Source organism: Heteronotia binoei, chromosome 12, assembly GCF_032191835.1.
Source record: "Heteronotia binoei isolate CCM8104 ecotype False Entrance Well chromosome 12, APGP_CSIRO_Hbin_v1, whole genome shotgun sequence".
Classification (NCBI taxonomy): domain Eukaryota; kingdom Metazoa; phylum Chordata; class Lepidosauria; order Squamata; family Gekkonidae; genus Heteronotia; species Heteronotia binoei.
Genome location: NC_083234.1, coordinates 67,352,879 through 67,373,147, shown reverse-complemented (window position 1 = coordinate 67,373,147; position 20,269 = coordinate 67,352,879). Strand labels below are relative to the sequence as shown.

Below are 20,269 nucleotides of genomic sequence, written 5' to 3'. Positions count from 1 at the left end.
CAGGAGGATTGGCTACATCAGGGGTGTGTGGCCTAATATGCAAATGAGCTCCTGCTACAAAAAATGTCCTGCCTACTCCTTTAGGCTGGAAAGATTGGCTTTACAGTTGATGTACGGTAACATCTAAGAGGTACTCAGGCCTCAGATTCAGCCGGAGCTCACAGGAGCGCAGCTCCTGAACCTTTCTGACAGCCCCCCTCTTCTTCCCCACCTACCTTGGCCATTGAATGGTAGGTGCAGCTGCATAACCATCCCTGGATTAGGAGAGTGGGCAGCCAGGCAGCCACCAGGAACTTTGCCAAACCCCCAGCAGCCAACATTAACCCCTGGGGAAGCCCACACCACCCTTTCTCCACTTCTTATGTGATTTTGGGTGGTGAATGGCTTGCTGGCCTTTTGATTGAGGGGAAGAGGTGGCCCAGGAGATCTCTAGCCAGCCCAAGCAGGCTTCGCTAGCCCAGGGCTCTCCTTTCTCGCATCAGGTTATTTTTGGCTAGTGGGGGGCGGCATATGCTAATGAGTTATGCTAATAAGCTCCAACACTTATTTTTCTACAAAACAACCCATTGGTACTAATAACACTAAGCTACCCAACAAGATTGTTGTAAGGATCTACACAATACAAGAAAAGAGAAGAGAAGAAGGCTGTCACCATCTTTGTCCACCTCGTGGGAGTTCTTGGTTACTGTTAGGAAGCAGGATACTGGCTTAAATGGACCTTTAGTATGATACAGCTGGTCTCTTTTTATGCTCAGATGCATGACAGAAATGGAACTTCCATGTACTGAGGCAGTATACTTCAGAAGCATTCCTAGCATAATTCAGAATAATCTGAATACCAGAAACTGTGATACATAAGAACATAAGAGAAGCCATGTTGGATCAGGTCAATGGCCCATCCAGTCCAACGCTCTGGGTCACACAGCGGCCAAAAAACCCCCCAACCCAAGTGCCATCAGGAGGTTCACAAGTGGGGCCCTTCCACTTTGCCCCTCCCCCCAAGCACCAAGAATACAGAGCATCACTGCCGCAGACAGTTCCAACAATACTCTGTGGCTAATAGCCACTGATGGACCTCTGCTCCATATTTTTATCCAATCCCCTCTTGAAGCTGTCTATGCTTGTAGCTGCCACCACCTCCTGTGGCAGTGAATTCCACGTGTTAATCACCCTTTGGGTGAAGAAGTACTTCCTTTTATCCATTTTAACCTGTCTGCTCAGCAATTTCATCGAATGTCCACGAGTTCTTGTATTTTGAGAAAGGGAGAAAAGTACTTCTTTCTCTACCTTCTCCATCCCATGCATAATCTTGTTAACCTCTATCATGTCACCCTGCAGTCAATGTTTTTCCAAGCTAAAGAGCCCCAAGCGTTTTAACCTTGCTTCATAGGGAAAGTGTTCCAAACCTTTAACCATTCTAGTTGCCCTTTTCTGGACTTTTTTCCAATGCTGTAATATCCTTTTTGAGGTACGGTGACCAGAATTGTATACAGTATTCAATATACAAACAACAGAATCAACTGTTGCTTTCATTCATTCATTCATTCATTCATTCATTCATTCATTCATTCATATACAGTTTATTATATATTGGTACACTGGCTTCTCTTGCCAATAAGAACTCATAATGGCCTATGACTAGCATCGCCGGCTCCAGGTTGGAAAATATCTGGAGATTTAGGGGGTGGAGCCTGAGGCCTGCAAGGTTTGGAAAGGGGATGGGATATTATGCCACAGAGTCCACCTTCCAAAGTGGCCATTTTCTCCAGGTGAACTGATCTCTGTCACCTGGAGATCTCTTGTAATAATAAGAGATCTGGGAGATCGCCACATCCATCTCCTTCCATTTTATCCTCACAAAAGCAACCATGTGATACAAGTTAGAGGGGCAGTATGTAACTGGTCCAAGGTCCAAGCTTCCATGGCAGAATGAAGATTTGAACCCAGGTCTCCCAAATCCCAGTCCAACCTTCTAGCTGTTACACCTGGCTTCCCAAAGGCAGCTGGTTTCCTACTAGACAAGAAAGATCTTGGGTCTGATCCAGCAAAGCTCTTCTTGATGAAATCAAATCCCATTCCTTGCTATTTTTTAATCCTCAACCTCCCTCCCTTTGCCCCTGTTTCTCTGTTTCTCTTCCCTTTCCCCATTCTTTCCCTTCCTTCTTCTTTCTCCTCATCCACAGGACTCCACAGAATGGAGCAAGAATGAGAGGAAAAAGGCAGGCAGAAAAGCATGAACTGGAGGGTTGTTGAGTACCTCTACTTCCTCTTTATATGGGACCATATCACAGGACAGCCCTCCCACCAGGAAGCAGCTGTTACCAACCAACATGTCTCCAAGGAATTTGATTGGCTTATTTCAGACAGGGGGCCCTTCCACCACTCACGGAGCTACTTATCCTTTGTGGAAAGACATCGTCAAGGATTTACAACCCGATATAAAATATACAGGTACGTCAGGTGCCGTTCCTTTGACTTTGTTTTTAAATATCAAGGTTGCATGTCGCGGTTTAGCTAGGGTTGCCAACTCCAGGATGCGAAATCCCTGGAGATTTGGGGGAGGGGCCTAAGGGGAGCAGGGGTTGGGGAAGGGAGTGACCTCAGTGCCGCGTACTTAATGCCATACAGTTCACCTCACAGAGATGCCATTTTCTCCAGGGGAATGGATCTCTCTTATCTGGAGATCACCTGGAATTCTGGGAGATCTCCAGACCCCACATGGAGACTGGCAACCACGGGTTCAGCTGGAGGCTTGTGAATCAAGATGGGGCTGTGGCAACCATCTATGGACACCTAGGAATGCAGCCAGGGCTTTTTTTGTAGAAAAAGCCCAGCAGAAACTCATTTGCATATTAGGCCACATCCCCTGATGCAGAGCCAGTCAAAACTGCGTTCCTGCTAAAAAAAAAAAACCCAACCCCAAAGAACAACAACAACAACAAAACCCTGGATGCATCTGTAATTCTCTGCATCCACATTTCTCCCTGGATTCTGGAGTTGAGAATAACCTCTATTTTTTATCCCCGGATGTGAGTCTCTGTACCTTCTATATTGACCACTGAGGAAGGCCCCTAGGAGCCAGAACGCGTATGGTCCTTGTGTTGATTGTAAATCCACCAAATGTGTATGAGTAACTGTAGATGGTTAGGGTTGCCAAGTCCGATTCAAGAAATATCTGGGGACTTTGGGGGTGGAGCCAGGAGACTTTGGGGGTGGAGCCAGGAGACATTGGGGGCAGAGCCAGGAGCAAGGGTGTGATAAGCAGAATTGAACTCCAAAGGGAGTTCTGGCCCTCACATTTAAAGGGACGGCACAACTTTTAAAATGCCTTCCTTCCATAGGAAATAATGAAGGATAGGGGCACCTGCTTTTGGGGCTTGTAGAATTGGACCCCCCTGGTCCAATCCTTTTGAAACTTGGGGGGTATTTTGGGGAGAGGCGCTAGATGCTATACTGAAAATTTGGCGCCTCTACCTCAAAAAACAGCCCCCCCCCAGAGTTCCTGATACCCGCGGATCAATTCCCCATCATTCCCTATGGGAATCGTTCATGGGGGTGCATAATGGCTGTGGGGGTGGGGCTTTCCCCGCTGGCCAGCTGGCTGTGGGAGGGGGGAAGCCTGTAAAACCGGGGGATCCCCCGCTGGGACCTGGGGATTGGGAAGCCTATATATGGTTTACATATTTTATGCAGTCTGACATCCAGACAACGCTTTACAATTCATTTGTGGTATGTAATTTTATATTAAATGTTATACATTTTATGAATGGTGTATAGACAGCTTGACCCTCTTTCCCACTGTTGGGAACGATCTGCTCTTCTTTCTGGAACTGGTATAATCTCAAGAACACCCCGTGGGCAGACTTCAGTAGGGTTCCAAGAAGACTAGTTTAGGATTGTTCCCTAGAAATTCTCCATTGTACCGTTTTTACTTATTTATTGGTTCCAGATTTTGTACAGAGTACTGTAGCTCGTGCCTTCCATTCCTCTAAACCCTTTTGTTCTCTTGCATGTGACTGATGTGCACGTGCGCGCTGAGAAAACATTGCAGAAGAGCAATCTTGATGGGGGTGATGCAACCCTGTATACGGACATCGCAATATATATTTTAACAATGCAATATATATTTTACCGTTGCAATATATGCTTTACCATTGCATCCTGAATGGGGCCTGGAAATGTACCGTTTACCAGCAGGACTGCGTATGGTTGAAACCTGCTTGAGATTTTCACCAGTTCAGTGTATAGTTTTGGCAGCAGTCTTTCAGAGAGCATTGAGTTCAGGAGCACACGTGCACATCAGAAAAAGCACACCCACACACACAAATCAAGATTCATCCACGTCTGTACGATCAGAGAAGACTGCTTTTGGAGGGTGTAGATAGAGCCAAGTGGGTTGCCGTGTTGGTCTGAAGCAGTAGAACAAAGTAGGAGTCAAGTTTCACCTTTAAGACCAACGAAGTTTTATTAAGAATGGAAGCTTTCGTGTGCTCTAAGCATACTTCATCAGACAAGGGTGTGGGTAATGTTTTAGGAATGCACGTGTGTTCATCAGAGTTGGCATGGATGTGAATGAATGGAAGGAACAGAAAGCAGCACCAGATTGTGCACATTCCAATTCCAAAATAAAATATAGAAATCAAGCCAGAATCAAAGGGGAGCAGAATCCAGGGTAGGGCTAGAGTCTGGAGAAATGAAGAAATGCACCAAAATAGTTTCATTCATCCCTGTCTTGGAACTTCCTGTTAACTTACCTGGTGCCTTCGTAGTTGGCGTTTGGATGTCAAAGAAAGACCTTGACATTCATGTACTATCAGTTGGCTCCTTAGTTTAGATCTGCTTAGTTTGGGATGTGCTTCTGGCAGTTGTGCTGTCACTGGTTTTTGTTCTTCTGAACTTTAAATTTTGCTTATTTGTAATGGTTGTGTGTTATTTATTTGACAAGCTGCTTTGATCATTTTTTGGGGGAACAGCAGGATGTAACTATTTTAGTAAATAATAGATTAAACATATATTTGGAGAGACTGCAGTTGGGCAGGTCGAAAGGAGGTTAGTGCTCTCTGGTGCACGTGCTAAGTTTTAAAAAATGACATCTCCAAAGGCAAAAATAGAATGATTGTTTTTATGGCATGTCAGTAAACCTAGTTTTCATAAAACGGGAAAGCAGAATCATATAAAAAGAAAAAAGTCAATAATTATTTTAAAAATCAGCTAAAAAGTATAAAACAGGTAGTAGCCAATCAGCTTGTATGTACAGGTGTGGAGCTGCCAATCTGATTTTACATACAATCACTGAGCGTAAATGATGGGCTCTCCTTTTTTGGAGGCTCGATGGCCATCTGACAGCAACGCCAATTCTGTGGACTTAAGCAAATCATGAGAGGGAGGGCAGGAAGGGCTGTATCAGTGCTAAATTCTCATGGCTCCTTCTTACAGAGAGTCAGTTTGGTGTAGTGGTTAAGTGTGCGGACTCTTATCTGGGAGAACCAGATTTGATTCCCCACTCCTCCACTTAGGGCTGCCCGCTGGTCCACATTGGGCCGATGGGGGGAGCCTTCCCCCTGTGTCGCTGGCACGATGTCATCACCCGGAAGTGACATCATCAACATGGCGGCACCCGTGCAGGGCCACTCTAGGCATTTCCGGAAAAACTCTATGGTTTTCCCAGATGCTCTAGCCATTTGGGAGGTAAAACTCTATGGCACAATAGGTACCATAGAGTTTTAACCTCCCAAATGGCTAGAGAAGGGGTGTCAAACATGCGGCCCGCGGGCTGGATGCGGCCCACAGAGGGCTTCAACCAGACCCTCTAGCAACTGGCTGTTGTCTGCTTCATTCTCTCTTGCCTGCTGTGTTCGGTCACCATTTTGTAGTTCTCCCCAGCAATCAGCTGGCCAGCAAAGCAACCTTTCTTGGCTCCTTCCCTTTCCCCCTCCCTTTTCCCAAAGAGAGGAGGAGAGAGGAGGAGCTTCAGCCAATGAAAGAGACTGGCTCTATAGCTCTGCTAGGTGATTAAGTTTGCCAGACTCAATTAATCACCCTTCAGAGCTACTGAGTCTAGGCTCTCTTCCTTCCTGCCTGAGGCTCCTCCCTCTCCTTGTGTCCTGGGGGAAGGAAGGAAAGAGACAGAGCTTCCTTTGCCCAGTCCTCACCATCGGGAGAAATACAAAGAGCTCTTTTAAGACTAGTGATGTTTTATTGAAGGTCTGAGCTTTTTGCCTTGCTACAGAGAGAGGGAGGGAGATTTGTTGGACTTGTTATGGGTGCAGCTAGGTTCTCCTCCTCTTTTTCATTGTATTCATGCCCTCCAGTCTTTCTCAATAGGAAAGTATGTGAACTATTTAGAAGAGAAATAACAACAAGCTAGCATTAGGCTGTGTGTGTGTGTTTACTCAGCAATTTCCATTGATTTTTCTTTCACATTTTCCTTTGATTGGGGATCTTGAATTTAGACTTCCCAGATAGTAGGCTGATACTGACCATTGTACATGGCTGTCTCTGATCTTGCACTTGCACATAGGAGTTGTATTATTTTTCTGGAGAAGACTATAGTTTTGCAGACAAGTACGTAGCCCTCAGTCTGTGCCATGGTGCGTTCACATAATCTTGACCAGCACATGAATCAACTTATGTACAAAAGCTCACAATGCCCAGCTGCTCCATGTTTTCCTCTGGGTCTGAGGCTCAGAGCATTGACTATGAGATCTTTGTAATGAATGTCAATAAATCAGAAGTAGGTTTGGAACTTATAGATGTGCACACTTTAACAGCATATTCAAGACTGATACAGCACAGGCATTGTCTTCAGTTTTTGAGGCAATAATTTATAGCAAGAGATGACATTTATCAGACTGAAAAACAAAATATTGCAAGAGTGCTAATATTTTAAGTTAAAAAAAATTGTATTTGTCTGTGTTCCCTTTATACAGTTCATATGTCCACTACCTGTATTACATTTTGTGACACATGTGGCCCAGCCCGACAAGGTCTCATTTATGTCAGATCCAGCCCTCATAGCACCCCTGAACTAGAGCATCTGGGAAAACCATAGAGTTTTCCTGGAAACGCCTAGAGCGGCCCCACACAAGCACTGCTGTTTTGATGACACCGCTTCCGAGTGACATCATTTCATCATGCACACACGTCGCGCACGTGAATGTCCCCCGCTGGGGGATGAAGAGGACTTGGCAACCCTACCTCCACTTGCACCTGCTGGAAAGGCCTTGGGTTAGCCATAGCTGTCACAGGAGTTGTCCTCGAAAGGGTAGCAGCTGGGAGAGCTCTCTCAGCCCCACCCACCCCACAGGTTGTCTGTTGTGGGGGGAGAAAATATAGGAGATTGTAAGCCGCTCTGATTCAGAGAGAAAGGTGGGGTATAACTCTGCAGTCTTCTGCTTCTACACACCCAGGAAAATGCCTGTGGGGTCAGGAAGCAATTTTTCTCCAGGGCAGTTTGGTAAAGAATCCTGGAGGTTTTTGCCATCTTCTGGACATGGAACAGATGTCACTGTGTGTGGGGGAGGGAAGGTATCTGTGAGTTTCCTGCAATGTGCAGGGGGTTGGACCAGACGACCCTGGAGGTCCCTTCCAACTCTATGATTCTATGACAGTTCTAAGACTGTTGTCCAATAAAGGGTGCCAAGATTGGGATGGGGACTAGAAAACGAACTGACCCTGAAGAATAGGGGCCGGAAGATATTCTGGTGGCCAGATCCAGTCTGCCGACATATTATTCAACCCTCTTTTGAGAACCTTTAAGTGGAAATGATAAAAGTGCAAACACAGTTTAGATCATCAGCCTTTCTCCTTTGTGAAATGATAGGTGTATCTCGATTTTGGTATTAGAACTTTGTCTTCAGAAGACAAGCAGGTTCCTACTGTTCGTTTAATCCGAGGTGGACTACGAATCGCCTAAACTTCATACCCTTTCCTAGTGGCCATGTTTTTCCCTTCGGGAAGCTAACAGTGACCTGCCTGTAAAGAACAAGATTGCTGCTTCTGCCCAAATCTCACTGATGAGTTAGCGATGCCTCAAGTCTCAAAACAGATGGTCATTTGGGATCCCCCCAGCTGTGACTTGATGGGCTGTAAACTTGAAACACGACATTGCGTGGTGTAAGCTTCTGCCCCAATTAAATTTCCCCAGAGAAGTCTGGGGGGGAGGAGGAGCCCTCCAGCTCAGTATTTCAGCGAATGCTCTGGTTTGAGGCTGAGAAAGAGGTCCCCCCTCCCACTTCGTCAGTTCAGATTACCTAAAAGAAGAATGTGCTGTCAAGTCACAAGCTGATTCATGGTGCCAGCAGCTACCCTTTCAAGGACAACTCCTGTGATAGCTATGGCTAACCCAAGGCCATTCCAGCAGGTGCAAGGGAGGTAGGGTTGCCAAGCTGATTCTGGGTGTTCCAGGCAAGAGATGAAAAGAGGTGGTTTGCAATTGCCTTCTTTTGCATAGCAACTGCAGTCATCGTTGAGGGTTCCCCATCCATTGACTGTGTCCAGGGGTAGAATTCTAACAGGAGCTCCTTTGCGTGTTAGGCCACACCTCCTGATGTAGCCAATCCTCCTGTAGCTTACAAGGCTCTTTTTTGTAAGCTCTTGGAGGATTGGCTACATCAGGGGTGTGTGGCCTAACATGCAGAGGAGCTCCTGCTAGAATTCTACCCCTAACTGTGTCCAATCCTGCTGAGCTTCCAAGCCCTCACAAGCTCAGGCCAAACCAGGCTATTCAGGCTGCTCACTTTAATGAAAGGCCTAAGGCTGCGGTCAGACGAGCATTTTGATCTGACATTGTTGCCGTTCCTGCCGGATTTAAAGTGCATGATCTGGCAGCAACATCCCATTTTGCAGTTACTGCCTCGCCATTTGGCAACCCCATCTTTGATCCTTGAGGTCATTTTTCAACAAAGATTTCAGAATTCTGCTTTGAACTGAAAGGGTGAGTTTTGATATCATTGCGTTCCCCTTATGCGAGAGAACAGGACCCATGATTCATGCCATTTTGTTTCCTCACACAATTTTTTTGCATAAAGCATGCATTTTTAATGTCATTTGTGCAGTAAATTGCCGTTATAGCAGCCTCTGATACCACTGAACGTTATATTCTCCACTGACTGAATTGGGGTGCTATGGTCTGATGGGTTCCGTTATTACTGAATCGTTTCTGAGGGTAGTTCTGAGGTATTACTGTTTGATCTCATGTGCCATGAGGTTTGATGAGGCCCTGTTCTGAATGAAACTGCTGGTTGAGCTTGTACAGAGATTTGTACAGGTTGAAGTTGTACAGAGAGTGAGGTGTTACACAAATAGCACCCATTTATGTTTCTTTTTTTTCAGATGGGTCAAATGAAGTGGTGGACACCACTGCCTGAAAGAGGACAATGTGAGGGTCAATAAATGTAAGGGTCAATAAATGTAAGCTCAATCCAGAGAAGACATAGGTGTGGTCGGTTGGGAGTATAGCCAATCAAGATTGGAAGGAGCAGCCAGTCCTGGAAGGTGGTGAACTTCCTCCCCCCCCCCCAAAAAAAATGAGTCCAGTAGCACCTTAAAGACTAACAAAAGTTGTGGCAGGGTATGAGCTTTCATGAGTCACTGCTCCTTCAGATACAGCCAGAATGTGAATCCATCTGTCCTATATATTGGCAGGTGGAGTGATTTCTGATGCAGAATGACTTTAACAGGCAAGGTGCTTCTGGACTCTTGCCCTTTTCTACTGCTACAGACAGACTTAACATGACTACCTGTCTTGATCTGTTTCCCCAAAAAACAGCAAATTACAGATTTGGGGTGCTGTTAGAACCAGATCCCTGGATGAAGGGAGATATCTAAGAACATAAGAACATAAGAGAAGCCATGTTGGATCAGGCCAACGGCCCATCCAGTCCAACACTCTGTGTCACACAGTGGCAAAAATTTTATATATACACACACACTGTGGCTAATAGCCACTGATGGACCTGTGCTTCATATTTTTGTCTAAACCCCTCTTGAAGGTGGCTATACTTGTGGCTGCCACCACCTCCTGTGGCAGTGAATTCCACATGTTAATCACCCTTTGGGTGAAGAAGTACTTCCTTTTATCCGTTTTAACCTGTCTGCTCAGCAATTTCATCGAATGCCCACGAGTTCTTGTATTGTGAGAAAGTGAGAAAAGTACTTCTTTCTCTACTTTCTCCATCCCATGCATTATCTTGTAAACCTCTATCATGTCACCCCGCAGTCGACGTTTCTCCAAGTTAAAGAGTCCCAAGCGTTTCAACCTTTCTTCATAGGGAAAGTGCTCCAGCCCTTTAATCATTCTAGTTGCCCTTCTCTGGACTTTCACTTGTCATACACAACACCTTTTACCTGCTTTGGCTCATTTGCAAGTGGTGGGCTTTCCTTGAAAGTTAAAACCTGGCCACACTTCCCCTTGTTCTCGTCACCTCCAGACTAGCATTATAAGTGGAGCTGCCTTTGTTCAGACGCTCCCGGTGGTACAAAATACTGCAGTTAAGTTGCTGACTGGTACTTCACCCAGAAAATAAATCTCACCAGTCTTGACAACGATGCTAGCTATTTATTTGCCACTTGGCCCCCTTCCAAATGGTGGTTATGGGTTTAAAACCCTCAGGAAGAGAATATTTCACTTTTTCTATATGTAATTTAAAATGAACACAGGCCGTGTTTAAAAAGGAGCATACGGATTTAAAGAGAATAAAGGTTTGTGGAGGTGTAGCTATCCCCCTCTCCCATATAGTCAACTGAAATACATCTTTGACAGGGATCAGTGACTTAATACTTTTAATGCCTGCTGAATAATTATGGGGAAGGTCTTCCATAACTGAGGGGTCACCCCTGCACTGGTCTCATGTGGAGCAGCTGCAACTGCTGGAACTGGTGCATGTTAAGTACATTATGAGAATATTGCTGTGGATGTTCGTCGATATGGAAGGTAATGCCAAATTTATCGCAAAATTATAACTTGAACAGCTGTACCATAACTCTTTAACCTTACACACAGCAAATGTTTGCAGACCCAATCTGGGGGAAATCTCCTCCCATAAACGGATGACTAAATAACTGTTCGGGCAAGTTTAGTCCTAATTTTAAAAATGAGCGTTTTCATGGTTTGAGATTACTTATTTCACCGTAAAAAAATCGCCATTTCAAGGCACATTGACCTATATATATGTGTGTGTCTGTGTGTGTGTGTGTGTTTTCTTCATTGGCTGAGGCTGCTCCCCCTCCTTGTCCCCTGGAGAAGGAAGGAAAGAGCCAGAGCTTCCTTTGCCCAGCTCCCCAGATTCCATGGGAGAGAGACAAAGAAAGCATCTTTAAGACCAACAAGTGCTAATGTTTTAAGCATGTTTTATTTTATTTTTTTTAAATCTTTAAGTGTGTTTGTCTGTGCCTTTTATAAAGTTTATATCTCTACTAACATGGCATTACATTCTAAAACACACACATGACCCGGCCCGACAAGGTCTCATTTATATCAGATTCGGCCCTCATAACAAATGAGTTCGACACCCCTTCCCTAGGGTGATGTTCTAGGATTTCACTGAAAGTCTATGGTAAAGCTATAGAGGTTTTTTGGTGGAATCTTAGAGTGTCGCTCCAATGTGATTGATGGTGTTACTCCTGGGTTCACACTGGAAGTGACATCACAACATTGGTCCAATGTCAATTAACATGCCCCCCAAACTCCCAGCAGTTGTCTATGCTTGGATGGCAACCCTATGACAGTACTGACCTAGACAGACCAATTTTCTGATTCAGTATAAGGAACGTTCATATATTACAGGGAAGTTTCTGTTGTAATACCTTGACTATGCTGTGAGGTGCAGTGGTTAATGTATCAGACTAGTCCTGTTGAAACCAAGCCAAAATATTTCTTTTTTTTAAACCAGGTTTTAAACTACATAGTTTTGCCTTTTAGCTGTTCTGTGGTTTTCCTTTGATCCATTTGGTATAGTGATTAAGTGTGTGGACTCTAATCTGGGAGAATCGGGCTTGATTCCACGCTGGGTGAACTTGGGTCAGCCACAGTTGTTTCTGAGCTGTTCTCTCGAGAGCAATTCTCACAGAGCTCTCTCAGCCGCACCTATCTCACAGGATGTCTGTTGTGGGGAGAGGAAGGGAAGGAGATTGTAAGCTGCTCTGAGACTCCAAGTGAAGGACAAGGTTTGAATCCAATTCTCCTCCTCCTCCTCCTTTTTAGGGTGCTCATTTGTTGTTTTAAGCTATTTATAACACTTTGGTTTTATATTGATAATGTGTGACTTGTTAAGATATTTCATAGTGTTTTAATGATATTTCATGTTGTTGTTGTTGCTTTTGTTGTTGTTGCTGTTGTTGTTGTTGCTGTTGTTGTTATTATTATTATTTTGTAAACTGACTCAAGCCAGACTCTGGAGAGGCAACATATAATTTTCCTAAGTAAAAAAATAATACAGGTTTTAAATCCTCACCTCTCATGAAGCTCACTGGGTGATCTTGGACCAGTATGTTTCTCTTAGCCTAAAAATGGAAGAGGGGAAGCAATATGATGATGAGCTGGTTTGGCGTGGATTAAATGTTGACTCAATATAGAAACTGCTGTTTTACTCCTGATTTATTCAATCCTGGAGATGTGCAAATAGCAAAAAATTAGAGAAATCCTAAATAGGGGGAGAGAGAGAAAAAGAACAAATGGTACAAAGACATGTACGCTGTATCGCTTTTGTTCGGTTTGTGGCTCACTGTTACAACTGGCATCAGAGTGTCTATACTTGTTTTGTTTTGATGCAATATGAATACAAAGTGGATTCTGAATATCTTTTTAGCATTGTTCGATATCTGCTGACTATTCCCGGGGCACTTTTAGGGGTGAGGTAGGTTACAGTTGCAAGCCTTCAAGTGGGACCCAGGAATCTTCCAGAATTGCAACTGATCAGTGACGGTGCTGGAACACCAGCCACCACCCCAATGCACTGCCACCTCCCCAATGCAAGCACTGGAAGGGTGAGCGCAACTACAGCAAGGGTCCCACTGTCAGCATGTGTGCCACCACTGCCCAACATTGCTCCACCTCTTGCATCTGTGACGTGAGAGGAAGAGCGACAGCAGGCAGCGGCAGCGCGCATGCTAACATCTGGAGCCTCGCTGTTGCTTCTAAGTGGACTATTTCAGTCCACTTAGAATCACTGGTGGGTGGTGGGTCCACTTAGAAGCACTGGTGGGTGGGAGGGCCCAAGCCAGTGCCTTCTCCCCAGCTCGGTGCTCCCGGCAGCCGCCTAAAGCAGCTCAATGGATTCACCGGGTCTGCAACTGATCTCAAGGCCATAGAGATGAGTTGCATGGGGGAAGGGGGAAGTAGCGGGGAAGGGTGGATTCTGTGGCATTATACCCCAGTAAAGTCCTTCCCTTGTTCTCCCCAGGTTGCACTTTCAATCTTCAGGAATCACCCAACACACAGTTGGCAACTCTGGGTAGGCTGACACTTCTGGACATATAGCTGGAAGCAGGGCTCATAAGAACATAAGAGAAGCCATGTTAGATCAGGCCAATGGCCCATCCAGTCCAATACTCTGTGTCACACAGTGGCCAAATATATAAATATATATATATATATATATATATACACACACACACACACACACACATATACACACTGTGGATAATAGCCACTGATGGACCTCTGCTCCATATTTTTATCTAAACCCCTCTTGAAGGTGGCTATGCTTGTGGCCACCACCACCTCCTGTGGCAGTGAATTCCACATGTTAATCACCCTTTCGGTGAAGAAGTACTTCCTTCTATCCGTTTTAACCTGTCTGCTCAGCAATTTCATCAAATGCCCACAAGTTCTTGTATTGTGAGAAAGGGAGAAAAGTACTTCTTTCTCTACTTTCTCCATCCCATGCATTAACTTGTAAACCTCTATCATGTCACCCCTCAGTTGACGTTTCTCCAAGCTAAAGAGCCCCAAGCGTTTCAACCTTTCTTCATAGGGAAAGTGTTCCAGCCCTTTAATCATTCTAGTTGCCCTTTTCTGGACTTTCTCCATTGCTATAATATCCTTTTTGAAGTGCGGCGACCAGAACTGAACACAGTACTCCAAATGAGACCGCACCATCGATTTATACAGGGGCATTATGATACTGGCTGATTTGTTTTCAATTCCCTTCCTAATAATTCCCAGCATGGCGTTGGCCTTTTTATTGCAAACGCACACTGTCTTGACATTTTCAGTGAGTTATCTACCATGACCCCAAGATCTCTCTCTTGGTCAGTCTCTGCCAGTTCACACCCCATCAACTTGTATTTGTAGCTGGGATTCTTGGCCCCAATGTGCATTACTTTGCACTTGGCCACATTGAACCGCATCTGCCACGTTGATGCCCACTCACCCAGCCTCAATAGATCCCTTTGGAGTTCCTCACAATCCTCTCTGGTTCTCACCACCCTGAACAATTTAGTGTCATCCGCAAACTTGGCCACTTCACTGCTCACTCCCAACTCTAAATCATTTATGAACAAGTTAAAGAGCATGGAACCCAGTACCGAGCCCTGCGGCACCCCACTGCTTACCGTCCTCCACTGCAAAGACTGCCCATTTATACTCACTCTCTGCTTCCTATTACTCAGCCAGTTTTTGATCCACAAGAGAACCTGTCCTTTTACTCCATGACTCTCAAGCTTTCTTAGGAGCCTTTGATGAGGAAAATAGCAAGGTTCTTTCGTTGGCATGTGCTGGAAAGTTAGACGGTTGAGTGACAGGCAGAGGTATGAGATGGATATTGCGCGCTTTGGAGCCACAGCAAAAAAGGCCATGTATTTCAGGGCTCCCACTCCTTTGACCTGATAAAGGATAGCGGTACTGCTGGGTTACTGTGCACATGTTTGCTTCCCCTTATGTCCTATTTTTTTTTAATTACACATGGGATGATGGAAGCTTAAATTTCCACTGTTGTGTCATGTATGGAAATGAAACCTGATAATGCTACACTAGGGTTGCCAACTCTGGATTGGGAAAGACCTGGAGATTTTGGGAGTGGAGCCTGGGCAGGACATGCATTTTTATAGAAATAATGATTTTATTTATTTATTTATTTATTTAAAAAGATACCAAATCTATAAGGTAAGAACTGACAGATCAGGATCGCCATAAGGATCTTGAGGAGGGGTGGGACTTCAGTAGGGAATAATGCCATCTAGAGCAGCCATTCTCGCCAGGGGCATTCATCTTGATCAACTGGAGATCAGTTGTAATAGCAGGCGATCTCCAGGTGCCACCTGGAGATTGACAACCCTAAGCACCCCAAACTTTCTATTAGTTGGGGAACATAAGGAAATAGGGTCACCTACCTTGCCTGGTGAAGAGTGTGAGGGAGCTTTCCGGGAGTGGGGGCGGGGAGCTATTGCCACACACAACGTTCCCACTGTGATGGCATCACACCAAAGTGACATCATCACACTGGAGATGTCAGGTAGTAACAATCTGGTATTTGGGCAAACTCTAGGATAAAACTGGGCTCAAAGCATAGAGTTTTGACCAAAACCCAGAACGTCACAGCACTTCAGTGTGATGTCACTTCTGCATGGTGCCATCACATCAGGAACATCATGTGGGGTTGTGACTGTGGGGGACAAGGCTTTCCCCCAGCAAGAGCCCATGGAATCGAGAGATTCCCCCGCTCTCATCTAGGGACTGGCAACTATGAGGAGCAAGTAGGGTTGCCCAGGGGTGGAATTCTAGCTGGAGCTCCTTTTCATATTAGGTCACACATCCCTGATTAGCCAGTCCTCCAAGAGCTTACAAAAAAGAGCCCTGTAAAGATCAAAGATGGGTTGCCAAATGGGGAACCAGTATCTGCGGAATGGGAGGCAGATGTTGCTGCCAGATCATGCACTTTAAATCCAGAAGGGAACGGCAACGATGTCCGATCAAAGTGTTCATCTGACCACAACCTTAGGCCATTTGTTAAAGTGAACAGCCTGAACAGCCTGGTTTGGCCTGAGCTTGTGAGGGTTTGGAAGCTCAGCGGGATTGGACACGGTCAGGGGTGGAATTGTAGCAGGAGCGCCTTTGCATATTAGGCCACACACCCCTGATGTAGCCAATCCTCCAAGAGCTTACAAAAAAAGCCTTGTAAGCTTCAGGAGGATTGGCAACATCAGGGGGTGTGGCTAATGTGCAAAGGAGTTCCTGCTAGAATTCCACCCGTGGGGTTGCCAGGTCTTCTGATTGAACTCGTGCCTAATGGAGATGTGATCAAGTGGTCTTAGTTGACGTCAAAAGGGAAAGTACAGCAGATTGGCTCTGTGAGGAAGCATTCTCTAGCAAAACGTGATCCAAAAGTCGACGGGCATGTAAAGGGCAATTATACTTTGGAGCCTGGATTTTCAAGGAATTTGGATACCACAGAGAATTGAACAAGAGGAGTGAAAGACTAAGCAGTTTCTGGGCATGTGATTTTTGAGCCTTGTGGATCCTTTTCCTTAGTGATATTTCTGTACACTGTGTTTTTAGTCTTATTTCAAACAAACAGAGACAACAAAGAGAGACTTCACCCGATTTACATCTTTTCTTGCATGGTTTGTACACAGTTGCTGGTTGCTTTTTCTTCTGCTCCAGCTGGAATTTTAAAAAGTTGCCATCAGGCCAAAGGCATGACATCACTTTCTGAGGAAAAACCCGAAAGGCCGTTAGTCTGTCAAACTGGAGGTGCTCAGCTGCACTGTTTCCCCCCAGTTGTGTGAATGCCACCCCCACGAGACCCAGCATTGCTTGTTTTCCCTGTCCCTGTGTCAAAGCAGCCTGAGATTCCATTTCTCAAGTCTCATTTCTGTTTTTTATTCTTCTGCTTTTTTAACGCAGTGCCGAACGGGATCGAACTCAAGCGGCACCTTTCCATACATACAGCTTCCAGTCCAAATTGCAGTGCCGTACCTTGTTTAGCAGTAATTTCCCCCAGGTGTCTTGTTGTGAAAGAACACGGACACAGCACATTAGAATCGTGTCATTTGCACGGGAAACCCGCTGAGATAACGGTGCCCTTGGCATTCCGTGATGAACACAGAACGAAAACGGAAGGCTTTTGGAAGACTTTTGCAAAAGCAGGCACAGTTCTGCCAAATTCCCTCTGACTCCAGCCAGAGTTCCCGCTAAGCTGAGCTAGTGTGAGCCAGCTCACAGGGTTTTTTTAGGCTTCCGCTCATGCATTTTTGTCTTAACTCAAGAAAAATGGCCCTAGAGCAAACTAACATTGTGCAGTAGCTCACAACTTTAATGCCAGTAGCTCACAATGTAGAATTTTTTTTGCTCGCAAGACTCCATGGCTTAGAGCAGAGGCGTCAAACTCATTTGTTATGAGGGCCAGATCTGACATAAATGAGACCTTGTTGGGCTGGGGTTGGCCAGACCTTGTCAGACCGGGCCTTGTCAATCAACATTCAATCAATCAACATTTTATTTATATCCCACCCTCCCCGCCGAAGCAGGCTCAGGGCGGCTAACAACATCAAATACAATAGGTTATACAATAAGTGCCTTGTAGGCACTGATTTAAGATTAGGTAGCAGAGATATAAACTTTATAAAGGACTAGGGTTGCCAAGTCCAATTAGAGAAAAATCTGGGGACTTTGGGGGCGGAGCCAGGAGACTTTGGGGGTAGAGCCAGGAGACATTGGGGGTGGAGCCAAGAACAAGGATGTGACAAGCATAATTGAACTCCAAGGGAGTTCTGGCCATCACATTTAAAGGGACAGCACACCTTTTAAAATGCCTTTCTTCCATAGGAAATAATAAAGGATAGGGGCACCATCTTTTGGGGCTCATAGAATTGGACCCTCTGGTCCAATCATTCTGAAACTTGGGGGGTATTTTGGGGAGAGGCACTAGATGCTATACTAAAAATTTGGTGCCTCTACCTCAAAAAATAGCCCCCCCCCCGAGTCCCCAATACCCACAGATGAATTCCCTATTATTCCCTATGGGAATTGTTCTCCATAGGGAATAATAGAGTGCCCAGTAGACATTTCCCTCCCCCCACGCTTTCTAAAGGGGGGAGGGCCTCCAAACCAGGGAATCCCCTGCCCCCTCCCTCTCTCTCACACACAAATACTTACCAGATCTTCTTCCGGAGAACTCTTGCTGTGAAAACGAAAGCAAAAGAAAGGGAGGGGCCGTTCTCCCAAGCCCTTCCTGCTTCCTGCCCAGCCTTAAAGGGGCATACATTTTACAAATGGCTCAGGAGCTCTATAATAACATGAAGCCTACAGGTATATTCTCCCCCCCCTCCACCCCCCGCTTCCCAATTTTTGAAGAGCGGGAGATGAGGCTGCGAACCCAGGGGTCTCCCGCCAGAGCGGGAGGTTTGGGAAGCCTATAAAGGACACAACTTCAAAAACTTAAAACATGCTTAAAACTTTAGCACTCAGTCTTAAAAGTGCTTTCTTTGTATTTTTCGCATGGGGTCCAGGGAACTGGCCAAATGTTCTCGCTCAATATTATCTACTTAGTGGGACATAGTGGATTCATGATTAGAAGCTGTTGGTCTAGAAGAAGGCTGCAATCTTAATAGTACGTTGCTGGGAGTAAGAGTTGGGGAATAAAACATGAATTACTTCTGTGTAGGCTTGCATATGATTGCTCTCTACATCCCAACTGCTTGATATCTGTTTGGCCAAAAATTGTTGGAAAGACAGTTCAGTCAAAAGAACACTTTCCTGGGAGTAAACCATACAGGAGAGACCTGAATCCCATAGAGTTTTGGGCAAATGCTAGAAATGATGTCATTTCTGGGTCACACCGTAAGTGATGTCGTTGCACCAGGTGTACCAATCACCCCTCTGATTACCTGTAAATTCTTTCCTTCCCTATCTTCTGCTAATTCTGAGATTTTCCAGACCTCCAGAAAAAAGAAGGTTCTATGTGGATCATACAAATTCATGAAAGCTAGTGTTTGTAGGCCCAGATTGTGCAATTCGTATTGAATGTGGAAAGAGGAAAACTGCCATTTGGATCTGTGAGTGTTGGATTGTTACATATTTATTTTCTTCTGAAACAAAACAGTGTCAGAAAAAGGCAGAAGTGGGGCTGGAGTGCCTGAATGTATGGAGACTATCATCTTAACAGGGCCACTTAACTGCCTTCAAAATCTCAATGTATGTTTACGTGTATGCAGGGCTTTTTTTTTGAGCAGGAACGCACAGGAACGTAGTTCCGGCTGGCTTGGCCAGGGCTCTGGCTCAAAAGAAAAGGTATCTGGCAGAGGGAAGGCACTAAGCAGCCATGCAGTCCCAGACCACACACTTTGTCCTTTCTGCTGCCTCCAGCCTTCAACGGGCTTGCGGAGAGAGTGAGAGACATGGAGCTGCCCAAGAGTGCCCCCTCCCAGGAAAAGCTGGGCCTGCTTCTGCCTGCTCCGCTGCACATGGTTCTCTTTCTCTGGCTGTATTGTGGAGGGGGCAAGGTGTCTCATTGGGCTGTGTGAGAATACACATCCATGAAATGCTGAATGGGTGATGTCACCTTCTTTGACATCAGGGGTGTGGCCAAATATGAGTTTCTCCTGGGCTTTTTCTGTGTTCATGAGAGTGTGCAACTGAGATATAGTTCCCAACACTGCCTCAGCAAATTCCGGGGGATTTGGAGGACAGTGTCTGGGGACGGCAGAGTTTGGGGAGGTTATGATGCTACTGGGTGATGCTCTAGGCTGCTTTCTCTAGTACTCTGTGGGTTTTTTTTTACCAAAGATACTTGGTGAAATTTCTGGAGTGTCGGTATATGGAAGCTATTTTTTCTCAGTTTCCTCAGGGACAGAAAATTGGGGTTGGAGCAGGTAAATCCGCAGTCCGCACCCAAGATAGGTAAATGGGGAGGCCTGAGTGAGGGATGTCTGCATTCTTGCATTTTGCATAATCCGGAGAAAGACTTCATCAAGTATTCAGAGTAGCGTGAGGACAACTTCTCCATCAAGCACTCCAGGCGCCCTGCCATCACTTCAGATGGCATCCAGTGCTGAATAGTAAATGGAGGAACACAGAAATGTTGATGCTGCAAAGCTATTTTTGATAACGAGTTACTTACACAAGCTATTTTGGATCGGAGCAAAGGAGACAAGTCAGGAGACCTCAGTAACTACTCTTTTTTTTTTCCATTATGGCTCTCCCATCTGCTGCAGTTCTTGAACATTTAGGGATGCAGATTCATTCTGACATCCGTTCAGAATGTTAAATTAATCGTTCTCGTCATCACCCTCAGCATGGTGCGGTGGTTGAGAGCGGTTAAGAGAGTCGAAG

At 45.4% G+C, this 20,269-nt stretch overlaps 1 protein-coding gene across 1 annotated transcript in view; it reads left to right on the top strand.

Moving 5' to 3' along the window:
• BRINP1 (BMP/retinoic acid inducible neural specific 1) overlaps window positions 1–20,269 on the top strand; it is a 199,191-nt gene that overhangs the window by 49,999 nt on the left and 128,923 nt on the right. The window contains exon 2 of the mRNA XM_060251015.1: window positions 2,184–2,451. Within this exon, the coding sequence (XP_060106998.1) occupies window positions 2,234–2,451 (218 nt within the window). The 5' untranslated portion in view covers window positions 2,184–2,233. The remainder of the gene's footprint in view (window positions 1–2,183; window positions 2,452–20,269) is intronic.